This window comes from Gouania willdenowi, chromosome 4 (genome assembly GCF_900634775.1).
Source record: "Gouania willdenowi chromosome 4, fGouWil2.1, whole genome shotgun sequence".
Classification (NCBI taxonomy): Eukaryota; Metazoa; Chordata; class Actinopteri; order Blenniiformes; family Gobiesocidae; genus Gouania; species Gouania willdenowi.
The window spans coordinates 3,704,795-3,722,806 of NC_041047.1; the positions used below are offsets into that span (position 1 = coordinate 3,704,795).

The 18,012-nt window shown below is 38.1% G+C and overlaps 2 protein-coding genes across 4 annotated transcripts in view; one reads left to right on the plus strand and one right to left on the minus strand.

Annotated features, from left to right (window-relative positions):
- Window positions 1-4,982, minus strand: part of LOC114462331 (carboxyl-terminal PDZ ligand of neuronal nitric oxide synthase protein-like) — a 165,346-nt gene extending 160,364 nt beyond the window's left edge. For all 3 annotated transcript variants that reach the window (XM_028445094.1, XM_028445093.1, XM_028445092.1), the window contains exons 1-2: window positions 4,569-4,982; window positions 3,958-4,029 (exon numbers count right to left, since the gene is read on the minus strand). In XM_028445094.1, the coding sequence (XP_028300895.1) occupies window positions 3,958-4,029; window positions 4,569-4,673 (177 nt within the window). In that variant the 5' untranslated portion in view covers window positions 4,674-4,982. The remainder of the gene's footprint in view (window positions 1-3,957; window positions 4,030-4,568) is intronic.
- Window positions 4,983-11,515: 6,533 nt separating this feature from the next.
- LOC114462447 (fetuin-B-like) overlaps window positions 11,516-18,012 on the plus strand; it is a 29,523-nt gene continuing 23,026 nt past the window's right edge. Inside the window, exon 1 of the mRNA XM_028445287.1 lies at window positions 11,516-11,571. The gene's annotated coding sequence lies outside the window, so the exon portion shown is untranslated. The remainder of the gene's footprint in view (window positions 11,572-18,012) is intronic.

Consider the following 18,012-nt stretch of genomic DNA (forward strand, 5'->3'; position numbering starts at 1 on the left):
CACACACACACACACACACACACACACACACACACACACACACACACACACACACACACACACACAGAACATGATACATCAGGCACTGCTAGGAGACAACACTGGTATGTCTGACGCTACAGAAACTAGGGTGACCATATTTTGATTGAGAACACCTCGGCATACTCAAAGTACTCCTTGTTTTCTTGAATAAAATTTTCTTGCAAAATACAATACAGTAGATCAGTGTTTAGTCAGTGTGTAGCGCTAGGGATACGCGATGGTAGTGCAGAGTGTACTGGAGAGAGTGGAAAATTAACTAATAAAAGCAATATAGCTAAAAAATAAATAAATACATGAAAAAAAAAAATAATCATAATAATGATGATGAAATGATCAAAATTAGTACATGAGTCTTGGTCCCACACCAGGTGGTAGATGACAGGAAATGATAAAAACTGTAAAAATAAATGCATTAAGGAGGCACTAAATACTGTTTCATTCCACTTATTTACAAAGTTAAATACTTTAAAACGTGCGTTAACACTCAATATAGAAAGCATATATAGAAAGTAGCGACTCCTAAAACAGGTATTTTTATAAAAAATAATATGTGCAATAAAAATATTGATATACTGTAAGGGATATTGTAATCTTATAAATTGTTAAAATAGAAAACTTGATATAACCCAGCCCTACTGCATATATTAGCGGAGTTATGGTCGTTTAAATTAACGCGTTCTCCTAGATGTGTTCAGGGTCCCTGGGAAACCTCGACGTTTTGATGTCCGGGTAAATCCAGACATGTGGTCACCATAATATTAGTGTGTCTGCCACTTGGAACAATGAGTTGTGTAGAAGGTACGGTGCATTGGAAACTACAGAGGAAAAAAAGGTGTGGAATGTTCTGGAAGGAGTGAGTGAGTGAGTGAGTAGCTCCTGTAAAGTGGACCTCCCAGTGTGCTGCCATGGCAGCTGCTGGACTGTTGGTTTGACAACAATAGAAGGAAGCCACAGGTGCTTTTTCCTGGAAGAACGTCTGAGGTCACAGTAAAAAACAACAGGGGGAGCTTTAAATGAAAAATGTTTAACAACTGCAAATCAGATTTTATGTTAAAATGAAATTTGTCAAGGGTTACTTTAATGTGCTGTGCAAATTATATATTTTGTCCTTTCTGTGGACTCTTAATTTGTCTTTTTAGTCCTTTTGTGTGTTTCTTTTTTAGTTTTTAGACATTTCATTAGTTTTTAAAATAATTCTGTCTATTTTGTTGTCAATATGTTGAATTTGTGTCATTGTGTGTGTTTTTATTATATTTTGTGTTATTGTTGTCATTTTGTGCATTCTGGTTGTCATTTTGTGGGTCTTTGAAGTCCTTTTGTATATGTTGTGGTTTTTGTAGTCATTTTGTGTTTAAAGCTGATATCCGGAGTTTCTGAGAAACGTCTCGATGTCCCGCCCTAAACAGCCTCACTTCCTCCAGAAGCCACGCCTCTACTTTTCTGCACGCGCATCGAGGAATATAACAATGTCGCATCGGGTCACATTGATATATGTCTATGGGTCAGGTAAAAGCCAAAATCATATTGACATGTTTGCTGTTGTGACACGCGGCCGTGTTTCCGTGCACAGTTCCACATTCACTTTGATTGACAGTCTCAAAAACAGGAAGTAGAAGCCTATTGGCTGGGCAATCACGGCACTCGTTTCCATTTGTATAGAGGTCTAAAAGACAAAGGTGGGACTTATGTACATTAATGTATATGAATGACCATCTGCAGTAGACCATAGTAAACGACTAGTTAGGTATTTTTTCACATTTCAAAAGAATGACACATAAACATAGATTTCTCAGATACTCCTGATATCAGTATTAAGTGGTTGTTTAGTGTTTCTTTATTATCATTTTGTGTACTTTTGTTGGCATTTTGTGCATTTTCTGTGATTCTGGAGTTTTGTGTGTTATGCTGGGCTTCATATAACTTCCACACTTGTGAATTACAATTTTGTTTTGGGGGCCGCACAAAATTAGACCGAGTGCCACATGTGGCCCCTGGACCACCAGTTGCCGACGTCTGCTTTTAAAGTGTGTTAGCACATTTGCTAATTTGCGTGGAAGGTTTTCAAAATGTCAAAAAGTAATAGAAGTATTAAGAAAACACACTGTAAAAAACATTACAACAATAAAAGAGAAGCAATATTGTGAGTTCATTCACTAATTATAGCAAGAAACAAACATTGTTTGAGTCATTTGTTAAAAGCGTTGGCATTAGTCTCTAACTGTAGCTGAGTGTTGAAATGGTTTGAATCAATATTTAAACAAAAAAAAACAATCACATTTTTCTGCAACAAATCACAAATAACGTCCCCTGATGCTGTTTAACATCCTGTTTATCCATTAAACATCTGGGTTGGTTTTATTGTGAAGGAGCAAAACAATGAATACAAAGTGTTGATGTGTAGAAATATAAATCAGAGGCTTTTGTCCTGATTGGTAGAACCATTGATTGTGAATAGTAATTAGCAGCACAAAACGTTTACAGCTCCTCTGCACATCTGCTCAGTATTAAAACGTTTGGTTTGAGAGCAGACGTAGAAACTACTGTAGAGCAGTTACTGCATTCAAGGACAAACATCCCTCCACAAAGAAACATAAGCTACAGTGGAACGGCTGCGTTGTTCGATTCTGATGCTGCTGCTGCTGCTTGGCAACATGGTCTCAGTTATACAGAAAATCATCAGAAATGCAACCTTTATCAAAGATTTGACGCCACTTTGTGTAACTTCTGAGTAAAAGTTCAGGACATGAGTAGGGTGACCATACATCCAAACACATGTCCTCTTTTCACGTCCGGCCGGATTTTATAAACAATCATCAAAATGTCCGGGTTTTCCAGAGACCCTGAACACATCTAGGGGAACAGGTTAATTTATTCGTATGGTTCCCTTACGGACAACCCTTGGTGCTATTGGTACGTTTACTGAAGTACACATATGTAGCGTCTTAGATTTAGGTTTAGTCTTAGTCATGTGACCTAAACTGGCCAATGAGGGGCGCTGCGTACGGATAGATTGTCGGTATATTGATATGGCAACCGTACCGTAGCCACTGCCTAATTTAAATGATTGTAAATCCGCTAATATTTGTTCTTTCAGAGAAATTCCACCAGTTCCTGAAAGCTGAGGAGTTGCTTTTTACAGTACCATGCCATTACTGTACTTTGGACAGGACAATCCCCCTGGATAATAAAACCTCCATGGAGGTTCAGAGAGGGACTGGAAAACAAAGGAGAAACGTAGAATGATAGAAGTTAAGGTAACGTTTCTGTCATTTTATTTCTAGGAGGAGATGTTTCTTATTGTTTTAAGAGATTTTAAGACAGTATACATTCGATTTTTCAAGGACAGATTGTAATAATGCATAATTACGGAAGAGAATTAGGGCCAATTATGATGGAGAAAATGATTTTGGGGAAATGTTGAGATTAAACTCAAAATACAATATCGTGATTAAAGCCGAAGGTTTGCTATTAAAGTCAAATCTTGACTGTTATTATTAACAATAACAACTTATTTATCTACTATATTGTATTTTGCTGTTACAAGGTCAATTCAAGAAAACTTCAAGTACTTTAAAAGTCCTCTTTTGTTGGAAATTAAAACATGGTCACCCTAGTACACACTAATGAGGATGAAGTCTGTGTTGATGCGCCACTGCTCGGCTTCAAAGGAACTTTAAAAACACGTCAGAGCCAAACTGCGACAGAGTCACAGGACAAAACAACAAAATCCTTACAACGCATCAATAAACTTATCATAAGAGCTACACAAACGCAAAGAGAAGAAGGTCAAAGAATCAAAGCGAAGACAAGGTGCACACATGCACAACTCACATCAAAGGACCAAAGTCACACCAGCCTTCATGTGAAATAAACACAATAGAAAGAATAAAGATAAGGGCTTTGGAATTTACTCACCCGGATTCTTCTCATCGCAGCCACGATCTCCACTCGGTTGCTTGGCCGCGTCACATCCAGACTGCCGATGTACTGTGGAGCAAGGCAGGGAGACATGACAGGTAAACAGGATTTCATCCCCGAACACAAACACTCACTACATCATATGTGTCAAACCAGTATATCACATGATTGCAGTCATTTTTAATGTTAAAACTCAAAATTATGACTTAATATTTCCCTTAAATAAATAGAAATTGGTCAGAAAATGTAGATCCTGTTGGGACTGATATCTGTCACTTATTGCTCGGATGTTGTCGGTTTCTTATATATTTTGTATTTTATGTATAAGTGCAAACTATGGCACAATAATGTTAAAATTACTCATGTTCTTGCATTAAATCTGTGGCACACTTGAGATCAAACCGTTCCGTATTTTGGCCCCTGAACTAAAATGAGTTTGACGCCCCCTGCACTCCATGGAATGTGGCTGGATTGTTTTTTTTACTCCACTAAGTGTCGGACCGGATCCGCACAGCTTTACGCACGGATGTTTACGCACGGAAAAAGCCGGAGTGGAGCCTAGATTCAGGCTTTGGTTGTGGGTTAAAATCCTGGAAGTTAAAACTTACCTTCGCCTCGAAGTTGATCCCGTGCTGAAACGCGTCCTCGTTATGCATCGGGATCCTTAAATCGTGTCCATCATCCACCAGGTTATACTTGGTTTTTCCGGGCATTCTTCACTGGTTTTGCTCCGCAGACCAGAACTACACCAGCGATCCGAACTGGTTTGAGGCTAGTGGTCTGCTGTAGATCCTTTAGTTCAGTGGATCCCCCTCATCGCACAGGATCAGGATCGTCCCAGCATTGCAGAGGAACCAGTGTTGGAAACTAGTTCCCGGACAGAAAACGCACCACGCACGTCGCCCTGCACGTCCTCGCGGCGTTTAGTGACTTTCCTTACGGACTGAATGTGTGTGAGTTGGTTCGGTCCTGCTGCCTCTGGCTCTGGCTCTCTCTCACACACTCACTCACACACACACACACACACACAGATCCGGGAATCCCACCTGTTTCCATTGGAACGGAGGCGCACCCAGGGGCGGGGCTACTAGTCTAGACCCGCCTTTTTTCTGTTCTGCCCCGCCTCCTTGCACACACCACACGCACACACACACCCACTGGTGCCAAGCAGTGTATAATCCGTAAAGTTTCACATCAGCAAGTTCTGAATAATGTAAAATAAATGACTTCTTATTTGGTTTTAAACCAGGGGAGAATTATTGATATTCATTGTGAAAGAAATTACATTTATGAAGAGAAAAAAGCGACTGTCACCAGTAACACATAAATTATCTCACAATAACTAACAATAAATCACCATTATATCACTAATACCTCAGAAATAAGTCAGCATTAAACTACTAAAACGCACCATGGCATGAACACACAAATTAACTCACAATTAACATACCAATAACATGTAATTGACTCACCATTAAGATATCAATAAATCAGCGTCAACTCACTAATCACTCACATTGCATCCACCATTAACATACAAAATATCTCACAATTAATTAACACAACAAATAACTTACCATTAGCTCACTATAAATTACTATTATATCACTAATACCTCAGAAATAACCTACCAATGACTCGCCACAATTAAGTCACTAATAACTCACTAAATAAATCCCCAATAACCCCCCATTAACTCACCATTAAACTATCAATAACTCACCATTAAACTATCAATAACTCACCATTAAACTATCAATAACTCACCATTAAACTATGAATAACTCACCATTAAACTATCAATAACTCACCATTAAACTATGAATAACTCACCATTAAACTATCAATAACTCACCATTAAACTATCAATAACTCAAGATTAAACTATCAATAACTCACCATTAAACTATCAATAACTCACCATTAAACTATCAATAACTCACCATTAAACTATCAATAACTCAAGATTAAACTATCAATAACTCACCATTAAACTATCAATAACTCACCATTAAACTATCAATAACTCACCATTAAACTATCAATAACTCAAGATTAAACTATCAATAACTCACCATTAAACTATCAATAACTCACCATTAAACTATCAATAACTCACCATTAAACTATCAATAACTCACCATTAAACTATCAATAACTCAAGATTAAACTATCAATAACTCACCATTAAACTATCAATAACTCACCATTAAACTATCAGTAACTCACCATTAAACTATCAATAACTCACCATTAAACTATCAGTAACTCACCATTAAACTATCAATAACTCACCATTAAACTATCAATAACTCACCATTAAACTATCAATAACTCACCATTAAACTATCAATAACTCACTATTAACACACAAAAAACTCACCATGAACTCACCAATAACACACCAAATAACTCACCATTAAACTGTCAATAAATCAGCATTAACTCAGCAATAAACTATCAATAACTCACTATTAACACAAAAAATAACTCACCATTAACACACCACTAACTTGCCATTAAACTACAATAACTCACCATTAATTCACAATTAACACAACTCAATAATTAACTCACCATAAATCACTAATACCTCAGAAATAACTCACCAACAACTTACCACACACACACACACACGCACACGCACACACACACACAGGTGGAGGATGCACCACTTGCTCTGAGGTGGTCCCATTCCAGCAGGGAGAGCTAAGTGGGGCAGCACAAATCCCCCTCCTCACCATCTCAGAGTAAATCCTGCTGCTAATGGAGTCCTGAGGGCTGCACTGGGTTTGGTGTCGCTTCATAACAACATCTGGATGATAACACATCACAGCCACCCCTTGATGAATGTTATCATACTTTGCATTTAAATCAGGCCATAAACATCATCATTCACTATTACTGCCCCCCACCCCCCGTAACTCAGGAATAGGAGGACATCTACAGATGTCAACAAAGCCAGAAGTAGGTATCAATGACATTAATTTGATTATGAAGCATTGATTTTGTTTAATTTTTTTGTTTCTTTTGAGTAGATTTACAGCAATACTAGTGAAATTTACATGTATTTACTTTTCTTGTAAAAATAAAATGTCAATGTTAAATCTAAATCTAAATGTCAAATCTAAATCTAAATGTCAAATCTAAATCTAAATGTCAAATCTAAATCTAAATGTCAAATCTAAATCAAAATGTTAAATATACATCTAATTGTTAAATGAGCGATTATTTTGGTACTTCCAGTGAATTTGCATATGAGCTAAATATTTAGTTTCACCCGTGACATTTAGATTTAAAATTTAACATTTTGATTTAACATTCAGATTTAGATTTGACATTTAGATTTAGATTTAACATTTAAGATTTACATTTAACATTTAGATTTAGATTTAACATGTATATTTAGTTGTAACATTTAGATTTAACATTCAGATTTAGATTTAATATTTAACATGTAGATTTAGATTAATACTTAGATTTAACAGTGACATGATATTTTTACTAGAAAAGGTGTTGCTTGTAAAGTGTTAAATGGGTGTGGCTTCATAACGACATCTGGATGATAACACATCACAGCCACCCCTGATGAATGTTATCATACTTTGCATTTAAATCAGGCCATAAACATCATCATTCACCATTACTGCCCCCCACCCCCCGTAACTCAGGAATAGGAGGACATCTACAGATGTCAACAAAGCCAAAAGAAGGAATCAATGAAATGCATTTGAATATGGGGCGCCAGTTGTAAAGTATATTATTGTAAAACAACAACATTTACTTTTGGCCAGACTTACAGCAATATTTTTGATATTTGTTACATTTAATTTTCTGTTAAAAAAAATGTCAATGTTAAATCTAAATCTCAATTACCATTTAGATTTAATATATAATATTTATATTTAGCATTTAGATTTTAAATGTTAAATCAAAATCTAAATGTTAAACATAATATCTAAATCTAAATGTTAAATCTATATCTAAATCTAAATGGCAAATTTAAATGTTACATTTAAATCTAAATGTTAAATCTAAATGTTAAATCTAAATGTTAAATCTAAATGTTAAATCTAAATGTTAAATCTAAATGTTAAATCTAAATGTTAAATATAAATGTTAAATATAAATGTTACATTTACATCTAAGTGTTAAATCTATATCTAAACCTAAACGGTAAATCTAATTGTTACATTTAAATATAAATATTAAATATAAATGCTAAATGTCAAATGTAAATGTTACATGTTAAATCTAAATGTTAAATCTAAATCTCAATTGCCATTTAGATTTAATATATAACATTTAGATGTAAATCTGAATGTTATATTTAAGAATAGATGTTAAATCTAAATCTAAAGTCAAAATGTAAACCTCAATTAACATTTCGATTAAGATTTAGATTTTACATTCAAATTTAGCATTGCCATATTTTTACAAGAAAAGTAAATATCACAAATTTCACCATGGTTGCTGTAAATCTGGTCAAAAGTAACATTAAAAAAAATCAAACATGTTTTTTAAAATGTGGTTTGTTGCCAAATGTTGCTATTTATTTTCAGTTTATTTTAGCCAAACTTTACAATCAGCGCCTCATATTTCAATGAGGGATAGAATGATGTTTCCATCCTGTGCTTGATAATGACATCAGAGGATCCAGTTAGCAGAGGAGAACAGCTGCTCTCTCTCTGTGTGTGTGTGTGTGTGATGAATTATCACCTCAACCTCCTGGGGTCCCATGAGCTCCTAAGACTCTTTATAAAGGAGCAACTTAATCCTGTTCAGGGCGTCACATTCACACCGATCTGTTCATCAGGCCTCGGGATTAACAAGATATGTCCTTAAAGCTGCAGTATGTACTTTAGTCAGGCAGCCAATAGTAACGCCCCAAAACAGCTCATGGAGCACTCTATTTGTAAAAAGATCTCTGATTTGTTGAATAGAGAATATCTAAAAGTTCATTGTCTTAACAAAACACTTTGGATTCTACATTTTGACCCAAAAAAAAAAAAAAAAAAAACTTACATACTGCAGCTTTAACTTAAGATAAAGTATGTACAAGACAAGGCACAGGTTCAATTCTACTTTAAAGAGCTTAAATATTTAAAGAATGGATCATTCCTTTGGTATTTACAACTACAAATGGCAGTAACTTTTTAGAAAATCAACACTTTAGGCAACAGGAAATAATTCAGTGATTGGGGTTAATTTAATAGTTTGTGTCGATACACATTACGAGATGAACAAATGCATCACAGGAACCTCACAACACGTTTTCATTAAGTCTATGTGGGTGTAAAAGCTCCGCCTCCAGCACATCCAGGGCCTTTCAGACTGAATTATTAATGGTTATTATGGGATGTAGGCCACCTGATAAAAAGAATAGATCCACGTTTCATTAAAGCTTTGACCACAAGCACAAAGCTGAGCAGAATGACTAAACACATTTATTTAATGCAATGTTGCCTCAAGCAAAAATAAATAATTTAAGGTGATGAAAAGTTGTGAAGATGCTGTTTGACTTTCACATTCACAATCATGTGAAATTTGCTACAAATTTGCCTCAAATTAGTTTAAATTGCAAAGAACTTAAGGTTTTCTCTTTGTTTGTTTTTAAGTTTTTTCAAATATTTCTTTGGAAGTTTTTAGTCATTTTATGTGTGTTTTTTTCTGAATTCTTGTTGTCGATTTGTCTGTTTTTGGAGTAATTTTCTGTATTTTTTATTATTGTTCTGTCTCATTTTGTGTATTGATGTTGGCATTTTGTTTGGCTTTGGTGCCCTGTTGTGAAAATGTGTGCTTCTTTTGTGTGTTTTGTAATGATTTTATGTGTTTCAGTGGTTGTTTTGTGTGTTTTTGGAGTTATTTTGTGTATCTTTTTTGCGTGTTATTGTTGTTACTTTGTGTGCTTTTGTGCATTTTGCTGCCATGTTGTGTTTTTTTGGAGTTATTTATTTTGTGTATTTGGTTTCACTATTCACTATTCACTTTCTAATCCTGGAAGGAAAATCCAGTTATTTTGTGAATTTTTCTGTCAATTTCTGAATAAATTGTTCTCAATTTGTCTATATTTGGAGTCATTTTCTGTATTTTTGTTTTTAATCGCCGTCCTTTTGTGTGATGATATTGACATTTTGCTTGGCTTTGGTGTCCTTTTTGTGTGGTTTAAGTGGTTATTTTGTGTGTTTTAGGAGCCATTTTGTGTGTTTTTGTAGTTATGTTGTGTATCTTTCTCGAATTCCAATTTTTGGGGAATTTGTTTTGGGGGCCGCAAAAATGTACACAGAGGGCCCCGTGCCACCATTTGCTTATATATGGTCTAAATATTTAGAGTAATTTTTTTTTTTTTTTAAAATACAGATAAGAAATAAATACTTCATATTAAATAATTGTATTTTAAAAGCTCTCTTTAGACTTCTAATTAACACATGAAGCAGAAAAAGGAGGAAACTATCCGTATTATAATAATGAAAGTGCAGCTCATTCACAAATTTCTATTTAAGTTCCATTTACTCAATAGAAGATGCAATGGTGACACCATGCGGTCATTTTAGAAAACGCAGCAGTTTTATTAACAATGGCTTAATACGTTAGTAATACATCATACACATGCAAAAACAAGATTATTCTCATTGTGTAAATGTTAATTATAAATTAAAAAAGGAGAAAACCTTTATTTTAAACTTAAATAAAATTAAACTTAATCATTAATTCATGCTTTAATCAAAGCATCATTGCTGAACATTTTACATTTTATTTGAAGATTAATTCACACGTTCATCATTAACTCACCATAGTAAAGACTTTTATCAACCAACGTGTGTGACATCTACAGCTTAATAATAATAGCTAATCTATAATATCGGTAAAAAAAGATATTAAAAGATTATTGATCAATTCCTGTCATCAGCAACAGTGTTTTATTAATGTTATTTGCCTGATTGTAAATGTTAAATCTAAATGTAAAATATTAAATCTAAATCTCGATGATAATCTACATGTTACATTTAAATATAAATATTCAATATCAATGGTAAATCTAAATCTAAATGCTATATGTATGTTTTAAATGTTAAATCTAAATATAAATGTGAAATCTAAATGTAAATCTTAATGTTACATTTAAATGTTCATTCTAAATCACACAGGTGAAACTAAATAATTAGCTAATATGCAAATCTCCAGGCGTAAGTTGAGCATTACATAAAAAAAAAAAAATCAAATCAAATAAATAATCAATAAAGAAATCTATAACACAATTTAAAAATAACAATAAAAAGCAGATTAAATCAGTAGCAGAAGGGATGTTCGAATGGGATGATTTCTTTTAAAAAGGTGTAATCATTCTCTGCTCTGTAAACCCACTAAATAAATATATTATTTTATTAAAAAATTAATGACTTTTCATTCATAATTGTAAATATGTAAAAATCAAAATATTGTTTTCTTAATTTTCTGAATAAATTAAAAATGCTTTGTTATAATATTGAGGGAAAAGATATCGACCTGATGACTACATTTCCCATCATGCACCAGTGCAGTTGTTTCAGGTACGTTTCAGGTGACGTGGTTTGTTCTGATTTCCGTGTTGAAGCTGGATCTCTGCTCTGTGTGAGTTTTACTTTTATCATTTAAAATTAACCAAATGTTACAATATGATCAGAATTAAAAACAATATAAAAGCATTGTATTCATACAAACTAAAGATAGTTATTTATTTCATTGTATTTCTTAGACCTTTGTTTACTTCTGGGATTTGCGACCGGAAGTGACGGTTATTATTTTTTAAAAATAGCTTTAATCTCAAACATAAACACACATACATATCTATAACACCATTATTATGCTGTAAAACAGAGATTGACAGCATTTATCTCAGCAGGGGCCACACAAATGTGTGTTTTTAATCAGAAGGCCACTTAAAAAATAACAAGTCTTAATTTTTATGATTTAATATGTCATTTTGCGTTTTTTTTTTTTTTTTTTTAGTTATTTTGTCTATTATTTTATGTCAATACATGTATATTTATGTCATTTTGTATATATATATATATATATATATATATATATATATTTTTTTTTTTTTTTTTAAACTTATTTTATGGTTGTTTTTTAATGTCAATTAGTTTGTCTGTCATTCTGTGTATCTTTGTTGTCTTTTTGTGTGTTTTTATCAGTGACGTGCCGTGACCACTAGGGCTGGGTAGGCACGTTGCAAATCGAGACCACCAATGACAATTTCATATGTTTCTGCTGTCAAGTGTTAATTCAATTCATATCAATTTTATTTGTATAAAGCAATTTCCAACAAAGTCATCTCAATGCGCTTATCAAAATATAAAATTCATAATAAGAAAGAAAAAACCCAATAAGATCCACATGAACAAGTTTTTAGCATCTAACAAAATCAACATCATAAACACCATTAAAGAATCATAAACAATTATTTAATATAGCCTCTATACTCTCCAACAAGATATATCTCATGACACGACAGCACATCTGTTGTTTGTGTTGGAAACACAGAAACACAGAGAAAATGACAACTTAGAACAGCCTCAGTGAGGAGCATCAACAAAGCCAATCCTTCCTTTTGTTCCGCTCACTGTGAAAAGTATGAAACATGTTCTGACCTTACCTTTGCTGAAGGTCTGGTAACTCAGGTGTTGGTCTCCATCTTTTAAAAGCTGTTGTTTTTCTTCAAAACAAAGTTTCTCTATCATCTCTAGCGCTGTCATCCACACTGTAGTGTTATCCCGCCCACTAGCTACAGAACGTAGCAGCAGCAGTCACGTGTCATCTATTCACTAATGTGCTGTGAACTTACGTATAGCATTTAGCTTAGCGCAGTTACGTGCAACGGCAGCTCTCTACGCTGCCTTTACGCGTAAATTGATGTCACATCGGGGACCTGACTGTGCATGCGCAAACACGTAAACTCACGCAATAAGAACGGAGGCAGAAGAGCGACGTGCCTTTGGGAGGGGGCGTGGCCTCCCTCTGCCTTACAGCGGAGCGAAAAAAAAAAAAATAAGACTGTGCCAGGAAACAGCGCTGTTTAGTAATTTGGGCTATGAAACGCACAAAATGCGGACACTTTCAAACTTATAGGTACTGTAGGCTATTGGAAATGGAAAAATAAATAATTTATAATTAAAAAAAAAAAAAAATTATAATTAATAATCAAAATATCAATTCACTCTTGGGTAGGCACTGCCTACCTTGCCTACCCTGACGGCACGTCACTGGTTTTAGAGTTTAGAGTTATTTCTCTATTTTTATGTCAAATGATCTATTTATTTATTATTTATTTTGTTGTCATTTGGCTGTTTGGAGTTATTTTTATGAACTCTTATGTCATTTTGTGTATCTTTTCATCGTATTGTGTATCATTGTTGTCTTTTTAGGGTTTTTGGAGTTATTTTTTCTATTATTTTATGTCAATACATGAACATTGTGTATTTTTTGACTTATTTTTATGAATTCTATGAAGTTTTTTTTGTCTTTTTATTTTATGTCAATACTTGTTCATATCTGTCATTTTTTATTGTATGATTTATTTATTTTCTGTCATTTTGTGTATTTTTGGACCTTTTTTTAATGATTTCTTATGTATGTATGTGTGTTGTATATGTGTATTTTTGTGAGTTATTTTCTCAATTTTCCTGTTATTTTGTGTATTTTCGTTCTCATTTTGGACTTACATTTTGTGTTTTAGTGTCACGTTGTGTATTCTGATGTCTGTTTGTGTTTTATTGGAGTTATTTCATGTATTTCTTTTTTCTTTCATTTTGTGTATCTTTTTTTTTTACTATATTGTGTATCTTTGTTGTCTTCATTAGTCAATTAATCTATTTTTCTGTTGTTTTGTCTATTTTTGTTGTCATTTTGTTTCTTTTTGGAGTTATATTGCATGTTTTTTTTTTGTCTCATTTTGTGCATTTTATGTCATTTTGTGTGTTTTGGAATCATGTTGTGTATTTTTATGTGATTTTGTGTGTTTTGTGGAGCCTTAAGTCAAAGCTAATGAAAGAAGCAGTGTCAATAGACTGATTTATTATAGATCTAAAAATATAAATCATTTTTAGAGTCCTGTTTATTTCTCTGCCATTTTGTGTGTTTTGTGGAATCATTTTTTGTGTTTTATGGGTGGCTCGACCAAAATAGCTGAGTTAGCCTTACTTAGGGAGCGCTGCTGATGCTCACAAATATGCAATAAAATAAATGTATTTATTTAATAGAATAATAAAACATGCATAGCTGTCGTGACAAAGATTGAACTACATGCAGTGTTGACCTTCCATCTTCTCCCGCTTAGCCGTTTCCGGGTCGCGGGGGCAGCATCCTCAGTAGGGAGGCCCAGACTTCCCTCCCGGCCACTTCCTCCAGCTCTTCCGGGGGGACCCTGAGACGTTCCCAGGCCAGCCGAGAGACATAGTCTCTCCAGCGTGTCCTGGGTCTTCCCCGGGGCCACCGGGGCCTCCTTCCGGAGGGACGTGCCCTGAACGCCTCACTCGGGAGGCGTTCAGGGCACGTCCCTCCGGAAGGAGGCCTGAACGCCTCACTCGGGAGGCGTTCAGGGGTCATCCTAAATAGGTGCCCGAGCCACCTCATCTGGCTCTTCTCGATGCGGAGGAGCAGCGACTCTACTTTGAGCTTCTCCCGAATGACTGAGCTTCTCACCCTATCTCTAAGGGAGAGCCCAGCCACCCTACGGAGGAAACTCATTTCGGCCGCTTGTACCCGTGATCTTGTTCTTTCGGTCATGACCCAAAGTTCATGACCATAGGTGAGGGTTGGAACGTAGACCGACCTGTAAATCGAGAGCTTCGCTTTTTGGCTCAGCTCCCTTTTTACAATGACGGACTGGTGCAGACTCCGCATCACTACAGACGCCGCACCAATCCGCCTGTCGATCTCTCGCTCCATCCTTCCCTCACTCGTGAACAAGACCCCGAGGTACTTGAACTCCTCCACCTGGGGCAGAACCTTATCTTCAACCCGGAGAAGGCACTCCACCTTTTTCCGGTCGAGAACCATGGACTCGGATTTGGAGGTGCTGATTCTCATTCCGGCCGCTTCACACTCGGCTGCAAACCGATCCAGTGAGAGTTGAAGGTCACGGTATGTTGGAGCCAACAGGACCACATCATCTGCAAAAAGCAGTGATGCAATACTGAGGCCCCCGAACCGGACACCCTCAACGCCCTGACTGTGCCTAGAAATTCTGTCCATAAAAGTTATGAACAGAATCGGTGACAAAGGGCAGCCCTGGCGGAGTCCAACCCTCACCGGAAACGATTTCGACTTACTGCCGGCAATGCGGACCAGACTCTGACTCCGGTCATACAGGGAACGAACAGCTCCTATCAGGAGGTTCGATACCCCATACTCCCGGAGGACCCCCCACAGGAATCCCCGAGGGACACGGTCAAATGCCTTTTCCAGGTCCACAAAACACATGTGGACTGGTTGGGCAAATTCCCATGACCCCTCAAGGACCCTGCTGAGGGTGTAGAGCTGGTCCACAGTTTCACGGCCAGGACGAAAACCACATTGCTCATCCTGAATCCGAGGTTCAACTATCCGGCGGACCCTCCTCTCCAGTACCCCTGAATAGACCTTACCGGGGAGGCTGAGGAGTGTGATCCCTCTATAATTGGAACACACCCTCCGGTCCCCCTTCTTAAAAAGGGGGACCACCACCCCGGTCTGCCAATCCAGAGGCACTGCCCCCGATGTCCACGCGATGTTGCAGAGTCGTGTCAGCCATGACAGCCCCACAACATCCAGGGCCTTGAGGAACTCCGGGCGGATCTCATCCACCCCCGGAGCCCTGCCACCGAGGAGCTTTTTAACCACCTCGGCAACCTCAGCCCCAGAGATAGGAGAGCCCACTCTCGGGTCCCTGGGCCCTGCTTCCTGATTGGAAGGCGTGTCGGTGGGATTGAGGAGGTCTTCGAAGTATTCCCCCCACCGATCCACAACGTCTCGAGTCGAGGTCAGCAGCGCACCATCCGTACCATACATAGTGTTGACGGTGCACTGCTTCCCCCTCCTAAGACGCCGGATAGTGGTCCAGAATCTCTTCGAAGCCGTCGGGAAGTCGTTCTCCATGGCCTCACTAAACTCCTCCCATGTCCGGGCTTTTGCCTCGGCGACCGCCGTGGCTGCACTTCGCTTGGCCAGTCGGTACCTGTCTGCTGCCTCCGGAGTCCCACAGGCCAAAAAGGCCCGGTAGGACTCCTTCTTCAGCTTGACGGCATCCCTCACCCCCGGTGTCCATCAACGAGTTCGGGTATTGCCACCACGACAGGCACCGACTACCTTGCGGCCACAGCACCGATCAGCCGCCTCAGCAACAGAGGCACGGAACATGGCCCACTCGGACTCAATGTCCCCCGCCTCCTCCGAGGCATGGTTGAAGTTTTCCCGGAGGTGGGAGTTGAAGCTCCTTCTGACGGGAGACTCTGCCAGGGGTTCCCAGCAGACCCTCACTATACGTTTGGGTCTGCCAGGTCTAACCGGCATCCTCCCCCGCCATCGGAGCCAACTCACCATCAGGTGGTGATCAGTTGACAGCTCCGCCCCTCTCTTTACCCGAGTGTCCAAGACATGCGGCCGCAAGTCTGATGACACGACTACGAAGTCGATCATCGAGCTGCGGCCTAGGGTGTCCTGGTGCCAAGTGCACATATGGACACCCTTATGCTTGAACATGGTGTTTGTTATGGACAATCTGTGACGAGCACAGAAGTCCAACAACAAAACACCGCTCGGGTTCCAATCAGGGGGGCCGTTCCTCCCAATCACGCCCCTCCAGGTCTCACTGTCGCTGCCAACGTGAGCATTGAAGTCCCCCAGCAGAACGAGGGAATCCCCAGAAGGAGCACTCTCCAGTACTCACTCTAAGGAATCCAAGAAGGGTGGATACTCCGAGCTGCTGTTTGGCCCATAGGCACAAACAACAGTCATGATCCGTCCCCCCACCCGAAGGCGGAGGGATGCTACCCTCTCGTCTACCGGGGTAAACTCCAACGTACAGGCACTAAGTCGGGGGGCAAGAAGTATAGCCACCCCGGCCCGGCGCCTCTCACCATTGGCGACTCCAGAGTAGAAGAGAGTCCAATCCCTGTCGATAAGGCTGGTTCCAGAGTCCTTGTTATGTGTCGAGGTGAGACCGACTATATCTAGTCCGAACTTCTCCACCTCGCACACAACCTCAGGCTCCTTTCCCGCCAGAGAGGTGACATTCCACGTCCCTAACGCTAGCTTCTGTAGCCGGGGATCAGATCGCCAAGGCCCCCGCCCTGGACGACTGCCCAATCCACATTCCACCGGCCTCATATGATCCCTCCTGCGGGTGGTGGGCCTACGGGAGGGTGCAGTGTTGACCTTTGATAGCAAATGCAGACAAGGTAAAAAAAATCTATACGTGCACACACACACATGCACTGAGGGTCTTGATCATGTGGTGCTCGTACACAGTGTGTGTCAATAATCTTTATTCCATAGCAGACGTGGACCCTCATCTTTGCTGTGACCCTAATCCTCATTAATTCCTCACTCTAAACGCTAACGTTGTGACCCTCGTATTGTACCGTACATTAGTCGGCTCTGTTAATGATAAACGTTCTTACATAAGTGCACACAAGGTTACAAAATGACTAATTTTACAAACAGCATTGATTTTTTAACAGAGGCGGTTACTGTTGACTTTTGTTGAGACACGGGTTCAAAGTTTCTCTATCGCTGCCCCCACAGCAAGAAGAAACAAACATGTTCAAAGGGTCAAAGTTCACCAGCAGCAGGCTGCACGGCGCTGATTTACTAAGATTTCCTGCAAAACACACAATGTTAACGACAAGAGTGTTTTATCGAATTAATGCCAACTAATTTTGTTGAATCGGTGGCTCGTGTGGATGAAGGGTGCATTTATTGTGAAAGGGTCGGACATGATGTTAAATGAAAGCTTGCGTACAGTTTCCACTAAATGTGGCAGATATGTTTTAGTCTCAGACAAAGCATTTTAGCTAATTTTTTGTTCTTTTC